The sequence below is a fragment of the Anoplopoma fimbria genome, chromosome 21, assembly GCF_027596085.1.
Source record: "Anoplopoma fimbria isolate UVic2021 breed Golden Eagle Sablefish chromosome 21, Afim_UVic_2022, whole genome shotgun sequence".
Classification (NCBI taxonomy): Eukaryota; Metazoa; Chordata; class Actinopteri; order Perciformes; family Anoplopomatidae; genus Anoplopoma; species Anoplopoma fimbria.
In genome coordinates, this window is record NC_072469.1 from 12,960,054 (window position 1) to 12,979,345 (window position 19,292).

General features: G+C 42.2%; 1 protein-coding gene across 3 annotated transcripts in view; it reads right to left on the reverse strand.

Moving 5' to 3' along the window:
* Positions 1-127: 127 nt before the first annotated feature.
* LOC129110538 (microtubule-associated protein 4) overlaps positions 128-19,292 on the reverse strand; it is a 105,257-nt gene continuing 86,092 nt past the window's right edge. For 2 of the 3 annotated variants that reach the window (XM_054622628.1, XM_054622626.1), the window contains 9 exons: positions 17,719-18,033; positions 15,928-16,102; positions 15,692-15,754; positions 13,091-13,383; positions 12,568-12,624; positions 9,273-9,354; positions 9,030-9,145; positions 5,618-5,810; positions 5,282-5,324 (listed from right to left, as the gene is read on the reverse strand). In XM_054622628.1, the coding sequence (XP_054478603.1) occupies positions 5,317-5,324; positions 5,618-5,810; positions 9,030-9,145; positions 9,273-9,354; positions 12,568-12,624; positions 13,091-13,383; positions 15,692-15,754; positions 15,928-16,102; positions 17,719-18,033 (1,302 nt within the window). In that variant the 3' untranslated portion in view covers positions 5,282-5,316. Of the gene's footprint in view, positions 5,168-5,281; positions 5,325-5,617; positions 5,811-9,029; positions 9,146-9,272; positions 9,355-12,567; positions 12,625-13,090; positions 13,384-15,691; positions 15,755-15,927; positions 16,103-17,718; positions 18,034-19,292 lie in introns of those variants that run through there. The other variant, XM_054622627.1, reaches the window with a different exon arrangement.

Below are 19,292 nucleotides of genomic sequence, written 5' to 3' on the forward strand. Positions count from 1 at the left end.
AAATGAGTTAAGATGTTTTGGTTTCTGGTTCCTTGTCTCAAAATCAATGGCTCTATTCAAAGCTGCATACTAACACCTCCTTCAACATTTCAGAAATAGTCCGAAACAGAAGAGAGTCGAACACAAATGAGAGTTTTTAGTTCATTTTTATTTCATGTTCAATAATCACATCACTAATTAACAAGTAATCACAATAAACACTTTTTTTCCAAACCAAAAAAATAAAATTCAAATTAATGAAGAAAATAACAGCACAAAAAAAACAAACAATGAGGTTCTGCAAATGACATAGTAAGTCTACCTAACACATCCCGTTGTTGTTTTTCAGCATGCTCTGCAGGTACGGTAGGTGATGTTAGTTAGTGTAACTCTTGCATGAGTGCAGTGGCGGTAGATGAAGCTCTACAAGGGGTAGAATAGTGAGGAGCATTTATTACACAAGCCAAACCTGACTACTATGGTTAGTTAACCTCACACAAGGATGTGTTAGGGTGTCGGTGTGTGTGACTCTCCAGGGCAGGTTGCTGCTTTGTATGTAGCGGCCAACATGTTTGATATGCAGTACTCCCAAATTAACAAGCATACACACTGAGCTCTACACTTGAGTGCCTGCTTGAACAAGAAATTCCCTTTGCCCACTGTGATATACAGTGTCATGTGTCACAGGTGCTTAGCTGCAGTCTGCTCGGTTCTCTATAATGAAACTGCAGAGGTCACTGTTTCCTGAATGAGTAGATAATCAGCTAGTCCATACATTATTCTCATCTCTTAAGACTGGGCTTAACAATGTGAATTAATTAAGCTCTACTTTGCCAGTTCTAAACTGAGCTGCCGTTACAGGGCTTTAAAATGAAATCAGATTTAAAAAATAATTTCTAAGAGTTGTATAAGGGTTTAAATCCCGGACACGGTTTTTGCAGCAAATCGAAAGTATCGTCTGTCCAACCGTGAGATCACGACACCACGAGGCGACGGGAACACAACGATAAATACATATACAAAAGTGTTGCGTCTTTAGTACAATATATCTCAAAAGACATTCTTCCACCACAGTGGCCCCTTTCGAATGAAAAAGGCAGTCTTTTTCAAATTTGTCATACTAATAATCAGAATAATAATCGTAATAAAAACGCCTCCTCCCAGTTAGAACCATTAAAGGTGTGTGGACATAAAAGCTGTTCTGAGCATAAACCCCACCCACCGAACCCCAACTGATGCTGCTGCAGTACTGTCTTTTGTTCATCTCTAGGGCCATAAAGAGTGCATCGACAATAAAATATCTATATACATCCGTGCAATCTCATAAGTAGTGGTGAGTAAGAAGTCTGGGGTAGGAGCGAAGCTAAAACTTTGTCGTGGACAGGCACGGGGAAAAATGTAGCTATGGGACAGCCGTGGTACAAACAAAGCGATTACACTATTTGATGACAGCTGCACTTTTTGCAACACTTGATCCTCAACTGGCAGAAAAGGAACTCTAACATTCCCACTTTCAGAAGACATGAAGTTATTGCCTAATTTGTTGGGGGGAAAAAATGGATCTTTCTTAAAAGGCTTTGTTTTATATAAAATTTTTAAAGATTCCAATATGAAAAAACAAAAACCTAAATCTGAATCCAACTGTTTCATGATGAATAGTAATGAGGGCACTGTCATTCAGTTTATTGCTCTATTCATGTCATCACACCAAGTCTCATTCACAATTAAGCTACTTGGGATCACCTGTTCAAAGAGGAGTGAGTTAAGGTTTAATTAAATAGCACCACTCCATCACAGTCAGCCCTCCTTGATTCATTAAAGCACTAAGGTGCAATTAAGTTACTTCAAAGCTTCTTTAAGAATCATTACCAGAGCGTCAATGTATTTTTAGCAGGAAAGCTCAGGAGTGTTTAGGGTCATCTGTAGGGGGCGGTCCATGGAGCTTTGGTTTTAAAACTGAATTTAAAAAAACAAATTTATGTTAAGGTGCTTGCCATTACCTCACTTGCTTTTCAACACTCAAAAGAATTGTAATTAAGAAGTTCTATATGAAACCCAACCAAACCTGGAAGTCATTTATTCCTGTAATACTAGATATGCGTTATAACTACCACTGGTTATTAAAGTTTGATACTTTATTTGTATTTAATGAAATGCGTCCAAAGCACAGGGTATGAAAAAGCCGAACTAAAAGTTGCCGTTAAATGCTCATGGTCATATTCATAGCCTTCTTTACATATATTTTTCTTTTTTTTAATAATTTCTGATTTTAGAACTGTGTTCTACTTAGGTAACGTCTTGTATGGCTGCCCATGTTTAGAGAACATTTGAGAACTTTGTTTCCTACTGTTAGAGGAAGCAATGTCTATGTGTGATCTGAAAAGTGTTGCTCATAGCGATGAAACAACAGAGAGTTGTTCCCCTCAGGTCAACAGAACATTTTACTGTCTTTCAGCTCATTGTTTTGGTTTTACAGGACGTAACTTCCCTGTTTTTGGTTCAGTCTCACATCTCTGTCATTAACACATGATCCAGGCAGCAAAAATGATCAGGCAAAGTATGCTCCCTGCCTAGCACCAAAGATCAGACGGACAATGAGCCAGATATTTCCGTCTGGAGTTGGTGTAGACCAAGCCAGATGAGAGGGACTATTGGACTTACATTCACAGGGTGGACAGAGACACCGCCAAATAAATGGTAATGTTACTTTATAACCTTATAAGGTTATAAGCAGACTATTTTATCTTTACAGCTTATTTGGGTTTCTCTTCCCTTATTTTTCCTTGATAAAGGTTTTTTATTTTGTGTGTGTGTGTGGGGGGGGGGCATACATCTACTGCATACAAGAACAGTAGATGTATGCGGTTCAGATTGTAAAGCCCTCTGAGGCAAATATGTGATTCGTGTAATTGGGCTATAAAAGATAAAAATCGAATTGAATTCAAAGCAGCCACCACAAAAAAAAAACTATGCATGTTAAAGATGTCCTTAAAACTGTTTTGGCTTTCGTAGCAATATTGATATTGAGAAATTTCCAGATGATACCCTGCCCTTATTACAACACTATACTTAAAACTGAGCGAGGAAGCGATGCAGTGATTGCTAAAAAGTTAACGAGGAGCAGAATAAATTTACTAAATAAAATACTACTAAAAAGACTATTTTATCATCTATTTTTGTATGTTTGAGCCACTCTATACAAATCTGCAGCTAGCTCGAAGGAGTAGAATTAATGAGGTGCAGCAAGAACCATCAGAAACCAGCACCTCCTGTCCGTCGGAGGTAAAAGTCTCACTTTGCGTAACGACACATCGACCATCTAGGATTGCCCAGTGATGTATATATATGGTACCAAACCACAACACTTAGAGTTATAATGCACAAAGGCTCTCAGCTATGGGTGTGATATCATATAATCTGGCCATGCATTATAAAGGCAATTGGAGGCAACCGTTGAATACATTGCTACAAGAGAAGAGTATAAAGCCACATCATGTTCCACTGCTAATACTCCAACAATAATCAAGTGTTAGAAACACACATATTACAGATGTTTTTGTATTTAGCTTCTGCCAAACAACATGCTACCATAACCCTTAAAGAAACACCTGAAATGGGACGGCAACCGTGACTACGCAACTGTCAGGAAAGCCAGATTTAGCAGCATACCAGGTTGCCCCCTAACGTTTCAACTCCTTTATTTAAACGATGATTTTCACTTTGCCCGAGCGGTTTTAGGCGTGAGCCTGCGTGGTCCTCGTTTACTGAGGTTTTCAGGTAAGGAGGAACGGGAGGCACATTAGAGACACACAGCTGGTTCGACTTCGGAGACGTTCAGACATCTTCCTCATCTCCCTCTGGACTGCATGCTCAGTTAAAGCTTCTCTACTGTGGCAAACTTCCTCTATTGCATTTCAAAAAACCTTCAGGTTCCAACAAGTGTTTAGCCTTGAACGCTTCTTTTTCATCCCTTATAGCAACACCTTCCCTCTCAATTTCTCCCTCCCTGTGAATATCTTCGCTGTGTGTCTAGGTTTTTAAAATAAGAACCTGTGCGTGATTCCAAGGTTTTCTGAGTGCTGCCGGAGATAAAAGACCACCCGCTGTATTGCTCGCGCAGGAAGAAACGTACAATAAATAAAGAAAACCTAGCTTTAAAAATAAAGAAACTAGGAGGGACAAAGGAAGAACACTCGAGAGAGACAGAAATAAGATCCGAACTGAACACCAAAGCTCATTTTTACACAATTTTTTGTCACTCAAACACACCATCACAAACACAGAGAATAAAGAGTTAAACAGCCTAAAATGGTTCAAACAGCCTACTTGTTGACTAGCTTTTTTTGTGTTTGTCAGCTTGTTTATAGTGAGTGATAGTGAGGGCGGTGAAGCGGATGAGATGCACGATGAATTACTGTGATGTCACTGAAGCGGAGGCGAAGCGGTCACCGGGAAATAAGCGGCCCCTAGAGTCATGAGGAAAAAGAGAAGCTACGCATTGACAGAAGCCATGGGGGAGTCTGAGAGGGGTTCCACGCTGGGATTGCTGCTTATTGTGTGTGTGGGAGGTGAGATGGTGAAGGGGGGTCAGTGTACGCAACCAGAGGATCCGAGGGGAAACCCACTGATTCCAGGTCAGCCGGCTCGGAGAAGACGCAATCAAATATGTGAGAAAAACATTTCACTCCATGTAGATTCCCACCAAAGGCCCAAGCTTAGTCTATACAGTCACTTCAGCGAAACATAGGGTTTGGGGGGGGGTTGCTATAGCGCATGATGATGATGTGACAGAGGAGGCATGATAACATGAAGTCTATACTAGAACGGCAAGTTCAAAAATGTGCGACGACAGATTTAAGATGAAAGGGGTTCTCAGGGCTCGATTAGCAGAAAGGTGGGGATCCCTTTATGGAGCTGATGTTGTCCCCCTGAACCCCCCTGAAGATGCACCAAGGAGGGGGCCGAGGGGGAGCCGACGGGGCCTGCAGGAGCCAACAATTCGTTGAGGGAGACATGACGGGGAGCCGGCAGGTGGTGGTGGTGGTTTTGGTGCAGAGAATGGGATGAGCCGTGTGGGCAGGGTCTGTTGTTGTCGTCGTCGTCCTGGGGGCGGCCAGGGGATGATGTCGGCGCCGTGGTCCGTGCGAGAGCGAGCGTTCTCGCGGAAGTTGAGCTTGAAACACTCAATCTGCGGCAGAAAGGTTGGAAGAAAAGGGGGGGGGGAGATAAGGGAGAAAGAAAAAAACATGGCCGGGAGAAGGTGGGGAAGGAGGGAAGAGATGATGTTGCGGGGGGGGGGGGGAGAGATGAGGTGAGGAGGGCAGAGGGATAGTAGAATTAGATGCCTGCAAGATAAGAAGTCGGGAGACGACGGTGTGATCAGGAGCTTTGGACGGCAGACGACATGATGAACAGAGTACAGACACAGATACAGGGTTACACTCACAGAGACCACTCATCTCAGCCAGAGAGAATTCAGTTATACTTTTACTACACAGTATGCTAAGTTTCAGGTGTTACCAGACAACAGGATATTGCTGGGAATCATTGGCTTATTCCCGAGCGTCTCATCCTTCTGTTGGAGTCAAACCCTGAACCGACAGCAGGTGGAGCCGGCAAACACACACAAAAAACTTACTTGTCTCTGGGATGCGAGAATCCAGGGCCTGGGGCTCCCGGAGGCCCTCACTATCGCAGGGAGCCCCCTCCTTCAACCCGTTCTCCTGGGTGGCAGGGCTCCCTGCCTGCCCCGGGTCAGAGCCCGGGGCAGAGGCCGCGGTGCCACTCAGGGGGGTCCCGCTCCCCTCTGTGGTCTCCTGGGCCCCCTCAGCCTAGAGAACACATAGCAGGGCGTGTCAATCGAGGGGGATGGGGATGGAACAACCTGGCTCCAAATCTCATATAACTACATTTGTTATCTTTTGTGAAAGACAGAACATAGATCTGTTTGAGGTATTTTCAAATGATTCAGGAAGACTGGAATTGCAAAACTCTTGCGAGGCAGAAGATCTGGAGCCAGACTAAGATGGAGGGAGATGGAATTACAAAAAAAATAATAACTAGTTATATAATGTAAAAAAAAAAAAAAAAAGAAGTGATAAAAAAGTAAATTGTAAATTCAAGAACATCACATCAAAAAAAGCAAATGCTAATTCGAAGCATAAAATGTGTAGAAAATGAGTTTTTCCTGAACCAAGAACCTTTCTGCATGATCCCATAAACATATTTGTAAAAATGCTTGAATGCTGTTATTCTACCTGGAAGGAAGTAGATGTGAAATGACCTCAAGAGTTGCTACTTCTCATAGAAACAAAGCTAACGTCAAAAACATATCAGAAAAAACCCAGGAGGAACTGAACGGCTTCAGACTCCTGCTGAAGAACAGAAGTCTGAGTTACTATCATGTTTCGATCAGTAGATTCATCAGGCAGGCTGGGAATATTATGTCTTTTTTTTTTGTATTTTCTTAATTTCAACATATCCCACGCAAAGGAGACGAGTCTATCTCCATTTTGCAGGCTAATGATGTTTTCATAAACCTGACCAAGTACTTTTAGGGCCTTAACGTTGCTGTGCCTGAACCTAACCGCAATGAGACCATTTCAAGGGCGTGTCATGTAGCACTGTGGAACCACAGATAGACCTAATTGATGCAAAGACCCAAACCCACAATGTCTTCGTCCGTCACTTAGTTCTTTCTGACTTCCTTACCCTGCGCCGGATCACAAATTGGCCGTTTCTACTTTAATTTAAAAAAGAAAAAAAAGGCTAAATCATTTTCTAAAACAGCTGGCCACAATTAACCTGACCCACCAAATGGTTAGCTACTCAAGCAGGAGAAAATAGTCGTTTGTTGGGGACTATTTTCAGCAGCGGATTAATCCACATCTGTTGATCTAGTAAATAAACAACAGTGTTTGTGCTCATGGTAATGAACAAAAATGTCCCTGAGTGCAACAGGGCTCACTGATGTGTTTTTAATAGTTTTTGGACAACAATGGAGCTCTATGGCACAGCTTTGGAAACATGTATAATACGTATTATTATTATTGGTTTGGTCTATTCATAGAATTTGTTGACAGTAAGAAAAATATAGAATACTGCCAGCCTTATCTTTACAAGAAGCAAAAAGAGAGCACCTCCTCTAAACATATAAGGACGCGTGTTTTGAAGCTCTCCACATCTTTTTTAATAACAGACGTCAGTTGTCAAAAAGCTATCAAAAAGCAAAAGGCCCTCTCTGATGGGTCATTGTTACACGAATGCTATTTTTAGCTGTCCTTACTATTATGTATCCTTACTAGGTTGGAGGGTGCAGATGCAAACTGGACGTGCTAAAGAGTGTGTGGAGATGATAATGTGAGTGAACGATGGGATCATGCAGTGATCATGAAACACAGATGAGCTGCCATAGGCTGAGGGGGACAGGGGACATCATCTAGTTTCATAATTTCTGATCAATTTACCCATAAATGTCCTGTGTTGAAGCATCATGTCATCATCCTTTTTCTACATGCCTATGTGCTCTATCTAAATGTGTAGGACAGAGCTGAGCCGACTTTTTGCCCTGCAGGGAGGCATCCGCACAATTTCACAACAGCAGGAGAAAAGGTCAGGAGAAAGGGAGCCGATTGCAGGTGCAGAGTGTTTGAGATGGTTCAGGTAGCTGCAGATAGTTTATGACAGGCTGTCATCATCATAAGTGATTGAAGCTTGAAGCCACCCGACAGCTTTCAGATTACGAACACAGCTGTGAATCTAGGCAAGCAGTAAAAACCTGAAACCGCCCCGAAGTCATAAATGCTCCATTAATCTTGCACAGATAATTACTGGAATGATACCTTTAAAACCAAGCTGAAGGTGTTTCACTGCCCTCTCTGATTGACAGTTTCAAGTCTGGACCTGAAAACTTATTTAGTGAGCTTGTCAGATTCTTACTCTGAGCGATAGGGCCTTACATGATCACACTTATTACCGGACAAAGCTAGAACAGGTTTGATTAGTTAACATGAGAGGTTTCTGTCTTTGGATGTTTCTCACTGGTTTTCAAAGTAAAAAGATGTTCATCAGAACAAAAAGACGGTTGGTAGGTCGTTTGGTCATCGCCAATTTTAACTAATTATTAGCTCATATAGTCATGAATGTTAATTTTATAGAGAACTTGGTGGTCTCTCATTCTGGGCTGTAGGTCACACTGTAGAATTTATAGCAACATACACGAAACCATTGGAGAAGTATTTTTTCGTCAAAAAATGTGTTATTCATTGTACAATTGTGCGGTATCATTAAAAAGTGCATATCTACAGATGGGGACTATGTGCACCAATAAAACAATCATATTGTGTCCATTAATCCCACCCACTTTAGCTTAAGGCCAAAAGAAACTCTGATTTGATGGTGACACACAGCAATATATTCCGTACTCAAGCGCTTACTTGAAGTCAGTTTAAGACTGGTTTAAAAATTTTAAATGTGTTATGCCTGTCTTGCTACGGTTCCTTTTCTGAAAGCTTTTAAGATCGATTACTTGAAATGTAGGCTATAAATGCTGTCAGGTTGAATCTAACTGGGAATAATAAAGGATTATCTGATTTTATCTTAATTCAAATGTGTGTCAGTTAGGCACTATGAAACCAGCCTGAAGCAGGTTGTAAGTTTTAGATTACCCAAAGTTCCTATGGAATCTAACAGTAGAAAATTGGAGGGGGTCCTTGGAAAATTGTCCTCCCCTCTTAGGTGTCCTTGGCCCCAAAAGGTTTGATAACCCCTTGTATAAGTAGACCCCTAATAAGAAACTGGGATTACTCACTAATTGTGAGTATATGTGTACATGAACACGTTTTAATTTCATCTAGGGGGGAATAAATAACGTTAATAACTCAAGTAGGATCTCCATTGCGATTGGCTGGCTCATTAAAAGTCTTCAGATCTCATTTGCACAAAACGCCCTGATCGATGCGTTGATTTCCTATGAACAGGGATGTAAAAACAACACAGATTAACAGTGGGCGGGGCAGACTGAAGGACGTCGTCCTGCGTGATGATCTCACCTTGTTGTCTCCTCCTCCACCAGGTGAATGGCTCAAGTTGTCCATGGAGCCCACTTTGGACTGAGCCTTTTCCCTGAAGCTCACTTTGTGGGACTCGATCTTTACGACGCCACCGCCTGCAGGGCACACGGACAATCATTCTGATTATCAGTCAACCAACTCAGTGTACAAAGAGATGGATCATCCAGAGGCTTTTGAGCACCATGCCTTTAAAAAAAACAAAAACTACATTTCCCAGCTCACCAGGCTTGTGCTTGATGTTGTCCTTGGAGCCACACTTTGATGTCACCTTACTTAGGTCCACCTTCTTGTTGAGTATCTGCACCTGTCAATCATCAAACAAGCCTTTTTTTAATCACAAGTGTTTAAAACATTCTGCATGGATATTGGACCCTTTACGGCTTCTTTTTAAAGGGCTCTTTCTTCTTCAGCTGCCCCACTCACACCTTGAAATACCATCATTAAGATCAATCAAATGGTGGAAAGCAAACAGTCCTCCATATTGTGGTAAAAATAAAACAAGAAAATTCAGATTGCAACTTGAAGATCATGCTGCTGCCAGCTGAACTTTGAGAATTCAGACATATTGCAAAGTCGCAGTTGATTCCAACATGATTGTTTTTAAAGAGAAAAAAACCATATGTGGTAAAATATCTTTTGTTTCGTTGAAATACCACGCATCAAAAGAAGAAGCTAAGGACAGGACGGAATCTTTTCAGTAAAACCAGAGCTCCCCACGTGTACCTCTCTCTCTGTGGCGATCCTCTACTCAAAGAACCAGATGGTCTTAACGGAGACGGAGCCGATCGGAGAACAGTTGTGTTTGTTAGCATGACTTTTGTTATTTGTTTAGTAAGTTAGTGACAGGGCAGGAAAACACAGGGAGAGTTTAAGGAAGCAAGGGACTGTGCAGCGGGTTGTGGGGGAGGGGCTGGAACATCAGGGTTGCTAGCATGCTGTCCAATAATTCCCTCGAATTCCAAGGGTCCAAACAAGAGCAGAACTCTATACTTTATATTTTCCATTTTTAGGGGCAAAAACAAAAGAGTTTATTTTCTCTGTTGTTCCTTTAAGCCAGCTCATCAAGCCAAATTTGTCGGACTAATTGGCCGATGCATATGACTTCTGGTTGAAGGCCGGGCAGTACTTACATTCCCTCCACCAGGAACATGCTTCATATTGTCCTTGGAGCCCAAGCGTGAGGAGACGTGGCTGAAGTCCAGCTTTTTGTAGACTATCTGAACCTACACGGACACAGCATAGCAGCAAGAGGGAAGAGGAGAGCCAGGGAGGGCAGGGGAGGATGGCACGGAGAGGAAGTGGAAGGAGGAGAGGTGAGAGACGAAAAGAAGAGAGGAAAAGAAAAGAGAAGGGGAGAAGAAGTCACCATCACAGGCAGGGTTAGAAAGGAAAGGACAGGAGGACGGGGAAGGGGTCACCTTGGCAAATACAACAAATATGTGAACTGTCTTTGGTGCGCTCGATATCCACTGATGAGCAGTGAAGCGGTCTGAAATCTGACTTGTGTTGCCATTTGAATAGTGACAGTGACAGAAATGTGAAGGGACAGGATGGTACTCAAATGTCGCATCATCCAAGTCTGACAAAAAAGAAAGCAGAAACTTCTGAATGCCACACAAAAGCTGTTTTAACCCTCTGAACTCCAAGCAGTTTGCTGAGCTTAGAATTTAATGTTTTTTACAGGATCTGGTGAGAGGGAATATTTTTTGGGGGGCAAAATTTCTAAATAAGACATGAAATATCTCAATTTGAGGCTAAGTTTGGGATTAATTTTCTGATGGAAGCATTTGTCATCCATGATGTGTCCAAGGACTGTCAAAAAGATGGAAATATGATGAGAATGGCTGTGATGATCATTGAAGTTTTGGTGATTGTTTAAAGAAACATGCTTTTCCATCATGCGGTGTGTTTTAGGGTCCAAAGGGTTAAAGAGAACACACATGCAACACAACAAATCCGTCCCCGTTGAGTAGAATCCACAGAACCCCAGAGCACGTTATTAACACTGATTGACCAGCGACAAATACAACATTTATACTGTAGAGACACTACTGCTGGCTGTTTGCTACTTCAGGGCATGTCACTGCTGAAGGAAACATTTGCTGCATTTACAAAAGGAACAACACAGGAGTTAGCTCTACCACTGAGCGACAGTGGAAGGCCACATTTTGAACACGTGCCCTTTATAGAAAAGAAAATAGATGTTATAGGACAAAATACTGTCAGGAACACTCATTTTCTACACTTGTCTTTTCAATGCAACCCTTGTGATCTGATGCACCAGATTGGACCTCAGCTCCCTCTCCATGTGTGTGTCCACACTGCCTGATCGGATAGGAATGGGATATATTTCGTAGTTAAAGGAGTGGCTGTAAAATGGTGATAGACACATTTCTTATCGTATAAATTCTTCGCAATGAAAGCCCCCTGTTATTTTGGTGCTCAATCTTCCTCCCTGCAGTAATACTATTTTTATTTTGTCATTTATAAGTTTAATTTTCAAGCAGCAAAATTAGGAAATATGTTCATCAGCAGTAACTTAACAGGTCTCAGATGAGCTCCAGCCCAAGTTTACTCCTCTCTTCACCTTTTGCTCTCCTATGGAGAGGATCTCCCGTGTGGGAGGAAGATGATGGAGACGTACCTTTGATAAATGGTATGGATTGTGCCCACATGCTGTCCACACCTCACTGAGATCCAAACCCAAATGAGAGCTGCAGCATGTGGTTATGGCCATTTGGAGAAGCAATACAACTAGATCCAATCTCTGAGTGTACAGACGTGACAGTTTATATGTCCTGGCGTGATCTGATGACAAAAGTCTCATTGAAAAGACAAGTATTACCACGGCCTTATCAGCATGTGGCAAATTTTGTACTGCCTCGTTTTTCATTCTTTTCAGATCACCAAAAATGAGATAATCCAATGCATGAACATCATGTCTGATTTTGTCTTGAGGTTGTGATACCTTTGTGTTTGTAAATGCGTTACCATGAGTATAATGCTTCTCTACAGGTCTTAAATCATTGATTTTTCAGTATTTAGACAGTGTACCATGAAGCTAGCTGTGTAAACTTTATATGTTGTTTTAGATCGTCCCCAGGTAGCAACAACTTTGGAATTTGAAGATGTATATTTGAATAGAGACCTAATGTATTCTAGACGGCTGAGCGGAACCCTGGAAATGGAGTAGAAAGCTGTACTTTGCTTCAAATGGAGCCGTTTTGCAATACAAAGATTAATGGAACCAATGGCCATCCTAAATGGCCACTAGATGGTTTGAAACCGTTCAATTGTGATTAAAAATGTACTTGTATTACTCTGAAGTCTGTGGTTTGTCATTGTCAACCTGCAAAGTAGAGCAATTGATCAAAAATCAACAGAAGATATGAAAGCTGGTAAAAAAGTAAATAAGAAAAATATGTCTGAACATAAAAGTCAGTGAGAGTCAAAGAAGGAGGGAGGTGGAGGGTGTGGTGATGGTGGGGAGGCGGAGGAGTGGGGGACGACGACTCACTTTGCCCTGGCTGGTTTCTTTGGAGGCGACGCCCCTGCTCAGAGAGGCTGATGACACCTGGGGAGACAAGACCCATCCCGGGTCAGCAACAACACAACATTACACAGGGAGAGGGGGCGGTGCAGGAGGAGAGGGAGGTATGAGGGTGGAGGATGAAAGCTCAGAGAATGGGTAACGTGGGATTAAAAGAAGATGGAAAAACCAAGCAAGTGAACAGAGCAAAAGACTGTGAGAAAGAAGATGCAGGCTGTATTTGACTGTAGATGGTGAGGTGAATGTACCAACCACCTTGTGCATTATGCTAACTGACATGTACTGTATGCTACAGATAAAGTGGTAGGTATATTCTGGTTATTATTTCAAAATAAGAGCATCAGAAAGAAGTGAAAGTGAAGAACCAGAAGAAGCCAGTGTCACGTGTTAAGCAGGCCTTGAGGCTTCATTGTCCGTTAGTTGAAGATAGATGCCCCTAAAAGCAAAGCACCCGTCTATAGGTTTGAGAGCTGCAGACGGTCTGACCTACCTTCCCTCCTCCAGGCTGGTGCTTCATGTTGTCCGTGGAGCCGATCTTGGAGCGGGCGTTGCGGATGTCGGGGGCCGGTGCTGTGCTGGGGCGAGCCGAGATCCTAGAGGCTGTGGTGGTGGTGGTGGTTGAGGAAGTGGTCCGAGGGATGCGGGGAACTGTGGGCTTCTTCTCTGTGCCGGTGGTGGAAGAGGAGGGCGTGGCCGGTTTGGCTGCTGCGGTTCGGGGGCGAGAGGCAGAGGTGGTGGAAGCGGTGCTGCGGGTGGTGGTGGTGGTCTTGGGTTTGGTAGAGTCTGGTGAGAGAGAGAGAGAGAGAGAGAGAGAGAGAGAGAGAGAGAGAGAGAGAGAGAGAGAGAGAGAGAGAGTGTTAGGCCAGAGATATACCTGTTTGTAATCACACATCTTGTTAATCTGAGAGTGCAAACGAGTAGTTAAAAGTTTAAAAGTATATCTCGGTCCTCATTCAGAGCTTTATAGTTTGTCATTGCAAAGCTAGATATCCATTATTTTAATGTTTTTACTTAAGGACACTGGGATAAAATGTTAATATTGATAATTCACTGCTGTGTTTGAAGCAACATCGCTACAACAACAAACTACACCCAAAGGCAACGAGCAGAGGACTGGAAATTATTTTTTATATAAGTGTATTTTCGATTCAGAAACTCTCTCTAACACACAACCCAGACCCAAAGTCAGACCACAAAGGATTTCATCCGTCATTTACAGTCAACACTGACGGATAAAATACTGCCAGAAAGGAGAGTAAAGACAAAAAAAAGGAAATGGGAGTAAAACAGAGCTGGAGAGCAGGCCTGAGAGACAAAAAGGAAGACAGGCATAGAGGGATCATCTTTTTTCATCCACATATATTCTGACATCCACACATGCACCAGTCTCTGTATGTCTGAAAAAACAACAACATTTTTTGCTTACACTTGCATTTCTATCTCCTGCTGATTTGAGTAAATACATTTGAGCATCCCTCGGTTCAGCATGCTAAGCCACACTGCACTTAAAATCTGTCAATTCACATTCTACGTGTCAGCTTTTTTCTTTCAGAGGGCTGCATGCTGAACCATGCGTCCCGCTGTCAATCCTCCCCGAGAGCCTTTGGTGTCTCTCCAGCTCCCGTTAAGACGTGGTTAATGGAGAAAAATCTGCCTGCCGTATCAGCAGAAGCTTCAAACTCCTGTCAACGGCAAGGGGACGGTAATCCACAGGCTGCTGTGATGAAGGTTTTTTAACTCTCTGGGGCCTTTCAGCAATAAAGCCTCTCTCTCACTCTCTATCTCGCTCTCTCTACCAGCCTGCCAAGCATTGTTATGCTCGGACAGTGCGTGTTGCAGAGTCACACTCCTGCTGACAGCCCTCATGTTGCCAAAATGTCAACTAATCTGTCTACGTGAGGAGCGAAACTGTAACTGTGTGGGAAGAGCGAGAGGGGGAGAGAGGGGGAGGCAAAACTGAGGAAAGGATTACAGGAGAGGAGAGTGAAGAAGACAGAGGACATCAATATATGCAGAGATCAAAAGCACAGAGGGGGGTGGGAGCGCTATAGTGCCAGGTCAGACTGTGGCTGGAAATAATGATATAACCAGATTTTTATTAAATACTCAATTCTAGCTATTATTTAAATAATTTGCCTGAATGTGGCTGAAAAAAGAGAAAAAAAAAACAATTTTTTACGACATAAGGCTGGGCAATAACTCAATATTGTATATTGATAAAAGAGTCGGAAAAAATGTAACGTGTTAACTCTTCTGTGAGGCAATCCAAGAGGGCATTCCATAATGTTATTATTCCACTGGATGGGCACCCTAGAAGGCACTTCCTCATATCTCATCTACCATAGCGGGAACTTTTGCTGCGTTTCTTTCGAACATAGGGTCACCTCCTTCTGAGCCCACCAGAGGACTTTCTGTAGAATCGTATCAAAACAATGTCCTGGTTTGTTCATACGTTTACAAAAATAAGTTTGTGTCCATTTTATGACTTCTGTCTCTGATGTAGCGCAATGGGCACATTTCAATTTGTGACTATTTAACATTATTACCATATGATTTTGCCTAGATTTGACGTACTGTGACGTAAAAGTCCTTGTTACGATTTTGATATTGGTGAAAACCTCAATGCCTAGCCCTATAGATTAAGTTTATTAAACTGACTTACACAGACTCTCACCCTTTAAGTAGTCTACAAATTATGGCGGAAGTCTGACATCCAATAAATACACAAGATATTAAAGTATTACAAAAGTTCATACAACTGGCAAATAAAAATAACTATCAAAAGCCTGAATAAAAATTCTAACCACTTCAATATTGACCTTAAAAAATGTTTACAATTTTTTTGCTAAGTTGAAATTTCTATTCTTTATTTTCATAATGTTTTATAACACTTTATGTATATATATATAACTCAACTCCACATATAGCAGGGCCAAATATGGTATTCATTTGGCTACATGTTTTATCCGACCTTTCCTAAGTGCTTGTATCAGAAATCTACAGGCTGATAGAGTATAGAGTTGACCTGTTTCCTCTATCAGCGTGACCTGTTTCTGTTTTATTCTGACAGGTTAAGAGAGTGCTGTTCTACCTGTAGAAGTCCTCAGAGCGCCGGGCTTCTTCTCCTCCCCCGGTTTGCTGTCTGTCTTCAGGGCTGAAACACAGATGGTGAGCGTGTAGTCGTTACAGAGGGCAACACGTGTATAAAAAGAACAGAGCAAAAAAATATCAAGCATCAAAAACATGCACAAGTGTATCTGTGTGTGTGTGTGTGTGTGTGTGTGTGTGTGTGTGTGTGTGTGTGTGTGTGTGTGTGGCTGCCATTACCCAGAGGCCTTCTGGCTGTGGTGGTGGTAGCGGTGCGGGTAGACGCCGATGTGCGCACTGATGCAGCAGTTTTACTGGCTGCTGTTGATGCAGTTCCATTTTTGGTGGCAGAGATTGAGCCTGCTGAGGTGGAGGTGCTGGCCTTTGCCACAAGGGGGCGCCTCTCCGTGGTTGTCTGGAGAGGAAGAACAATAAAAAACACCACAGATGTAAGGTGGGGAGAGGGAACAAAGATCAATGAGCGAAGGCAAGCAATGCCAGCAGCGGTAAACGCTACAAATCAATGGAAAAACTGCCGTCAATGAATGAAATGCTTTTAGCACCAACGTGGGTCATGATGCATCTTCTGTATATATGGTTTCTGTCATCAGCTCAGGAAAATGTTTAGCATCTTCACTGAGAAAATTAGGTCAAAGACTTTTGCCCCGATACGTGTAACATGTAGATGCTTCTTGACGACTGCTCATTTCATTCAGCGGCATATTTCCCCCCTCATGACCCCCAGGATGCTGCACTCCACATATAGCTGAGCCAACATGGCTACACTGAACTGTGTCACCCCGCACCCTCGGGCGTTGAGAGGCTAATTAAAGGCTCTTAATTTTTTAGCAGTTGTGGAGTTCACGCAGGTTGCAGTTGAGGAGGCCACAGGACGAGGATGACAGAAGGCTGACAGGTCTTTTTGAGAGCACAGAGCATGAATTAGTGACATAAGGTAATCGATAAGTCAGTAGGACTTACTGACAAAAATGTCCAATTTAAGAGGTTTGTCCTTGTAGCAGACCAGGTCTGCAGCCACAGTAATATGATATTGATCCTGTGACACGGATTTCATCAGGTAAAGTATTACATTACATAAAAGTTGACCAACACAGCTCTAATCTCAATATCAATATAAAAATCAATATATTTTTTGGCATTTTCACCTTTACTGGAGGTTTTGAAGGGTGAATAAAAACAGAAAACACAGAGGAGAGAGGGAGGGGGGGGACATGCCACAAAGCCCTTAACCATTTTTCGACCAGGAAGTCAAATCTTAAAATCATGGTAGCACTATATGGAGTGTAAAGGTCCTTTATTCAGAATCGTACTCAAGTCAAAGTACTCATTATGCAGAATGTCCCATTTCAGAATAATAGAAGTTATATTCTTGGATGATAACCCCCCGCTGCTACTCTGTTGTCAAAGCTAAAACGGTGTACACACTGTCACTAACTTCACCTGAAGAAATGTTACTTCATATTTGGAAATACAAATAAGCTTTTTCAGAGCGAATGGAACAGAGCCAAATAGTTGTTGGACCTTTCAGACAGTCAGAGCTGGCTGATGCTATGCTATGATTGGCCAATCTATGTTTGAGGGGCGGGAGTTAGGGAAGGGTCAATTCATTAATTAATAAAACAATTAATACAAACATTAGCTCCAACTTATAAACCTATTGTTAACAATGGTTTATTTGAAAGTGGTACCTATTTCTGTCCGAGTTGTTCATAAAGAAAAAGCACTCTATGTTTCTGAGGTTGGACTACATATACAGCTTGTACTGCAAACCCTAAAGCTGCACCCTTTGACAAAGATTCATCAGAGTGTTATAATAAACTACTTTGAGTCTGTGCACACTAAAAGGCACTTAGACCAGATGTTCAGGAGACAGAATCCCAAATGTTAAAGAGCTAGACATTTAATAGCATTTGGTCATGCTTAATCCAAACCCATTAGATGAAGTGTCCTTGTTGTGTATAACTGAGCATCCTGCAGCCTTCGACGGACGTCCTGACAGACAAAACTTACCTTGGGTCTGACATCACGTGCAGTGGTGGTGGTGGTGGTGGAGGATGCAGGGCGGCTGGTAGAAGTGGTGGAGGATGCAGGGCGGCTGGTAGAAGTGGTGGAGGATGCAGGGCGGCTGGTGGAAATGGTGGAGGGTCGCTTTGGACCAGCAGCGGCTGTGGATGGTGCCTTGGCTGTGGTTGTTTTTTTGTCTGAGATGGAGGTGGTGGTGGAGGATGTGGGGCGCCTAGTGGGAGCTGTGACCGAGCCACCAGGAGCTATGGTACTCAGACGTGTTTTAGGAGCAGCGCTTGGTTTGGTCGCCCCGGCAACAGGCTGCGATGCGGGGCGGAGACATACAGGAGCGATGGAGGGCAAAATGAGGAGGGAAAGCAAACGAAAGAAAAAAAATAAGGAACATGGATGATAATGGGAGGGGGGTTAAGCAGCACAAGCAGCATTATAATCATAAATCATATGGGTCATTCTGTGTCATATCAGATTTTGGTTTACGTTTAAGATTCTGTGCAAACCTTATGAATATGCTGTTTGAGAGCAAAACAATAAGTTCTGTCAAATATTATGATTACATTTTAATAATTGCATAGTTTTTTGCCTCAGACTCAGTTTAGTATAGTCAGCCTCATATCTTGCTCACACAACACACCAAATGGAGTAAGTCCACGAATTGCATCCTTGGCTCCTAATACTTGCCATATCTCGGATTCTGTTTTTGTTACAGCAATTGAAATTGGGTTCTTAGCAGGACATTGAAACGTCCATATGTATATACTTTGGTTGAATGCCTGGGGCCCAAAATCCACGTATTTTGCACTTTCTTTTTCTTTCCAGTAATGAAAAATATAACATCTGTACATTTAGGCCTTTAAATGATTTTGATCTGTTGTACACCACTTTGACTGTACCCCTACCACATGTAATTGCAGGAGTAACTATGTGTCTGGAGATACTGAACCCTAGAAACATCTTCTTGCCTAAAAGTCTTAAAATTCTGCCAAAATATTTTGCATAACCTAATTTTTGGTCTCAAATAGCATATACATACGATTTGCACAAAATGTAAAATGTAACCGTCACCTGATTTGACACATAATGACCCTAAAATATAGTAAAATAATTATAAGCATGGCTTCTATTCTTTAATGTTAATAAACATCCATGACTTGAAATAGCTGTGAACATGGAGTTTTTGTAATCTACATATACAGTCAGCATAAAGAAAGCAGTAGCAGAACCTTTAGTAGCATGTGTGAAGAATGGCCTTCAATGGCCTCAGCCTCAAAATCGAACAGTGTATCATTACCCAAGTTATTTCAGCTATATTCCCTTGATCAAGGTGATGTCTAAAGTTGTTTCTTTGTGGCAATTTCTTTGTAGTTGTTTTGTGCCACTTTGTGGTTGGTATGATGCTTTTCTTTTGGGTAATTTTGTGTCTCTTTGAGATTTTTGTGTCTTTTTGTTGTAATTTTGTTTTGTTGTGGTTGTTTGAGTCTCTTTGTTGTCATTTTGTCCGTCTTTGTGGTTGTTTTGAGTCTTTTTGTTGTTGTTTTGTCTCTTTTTGTGGTTGATTCCCT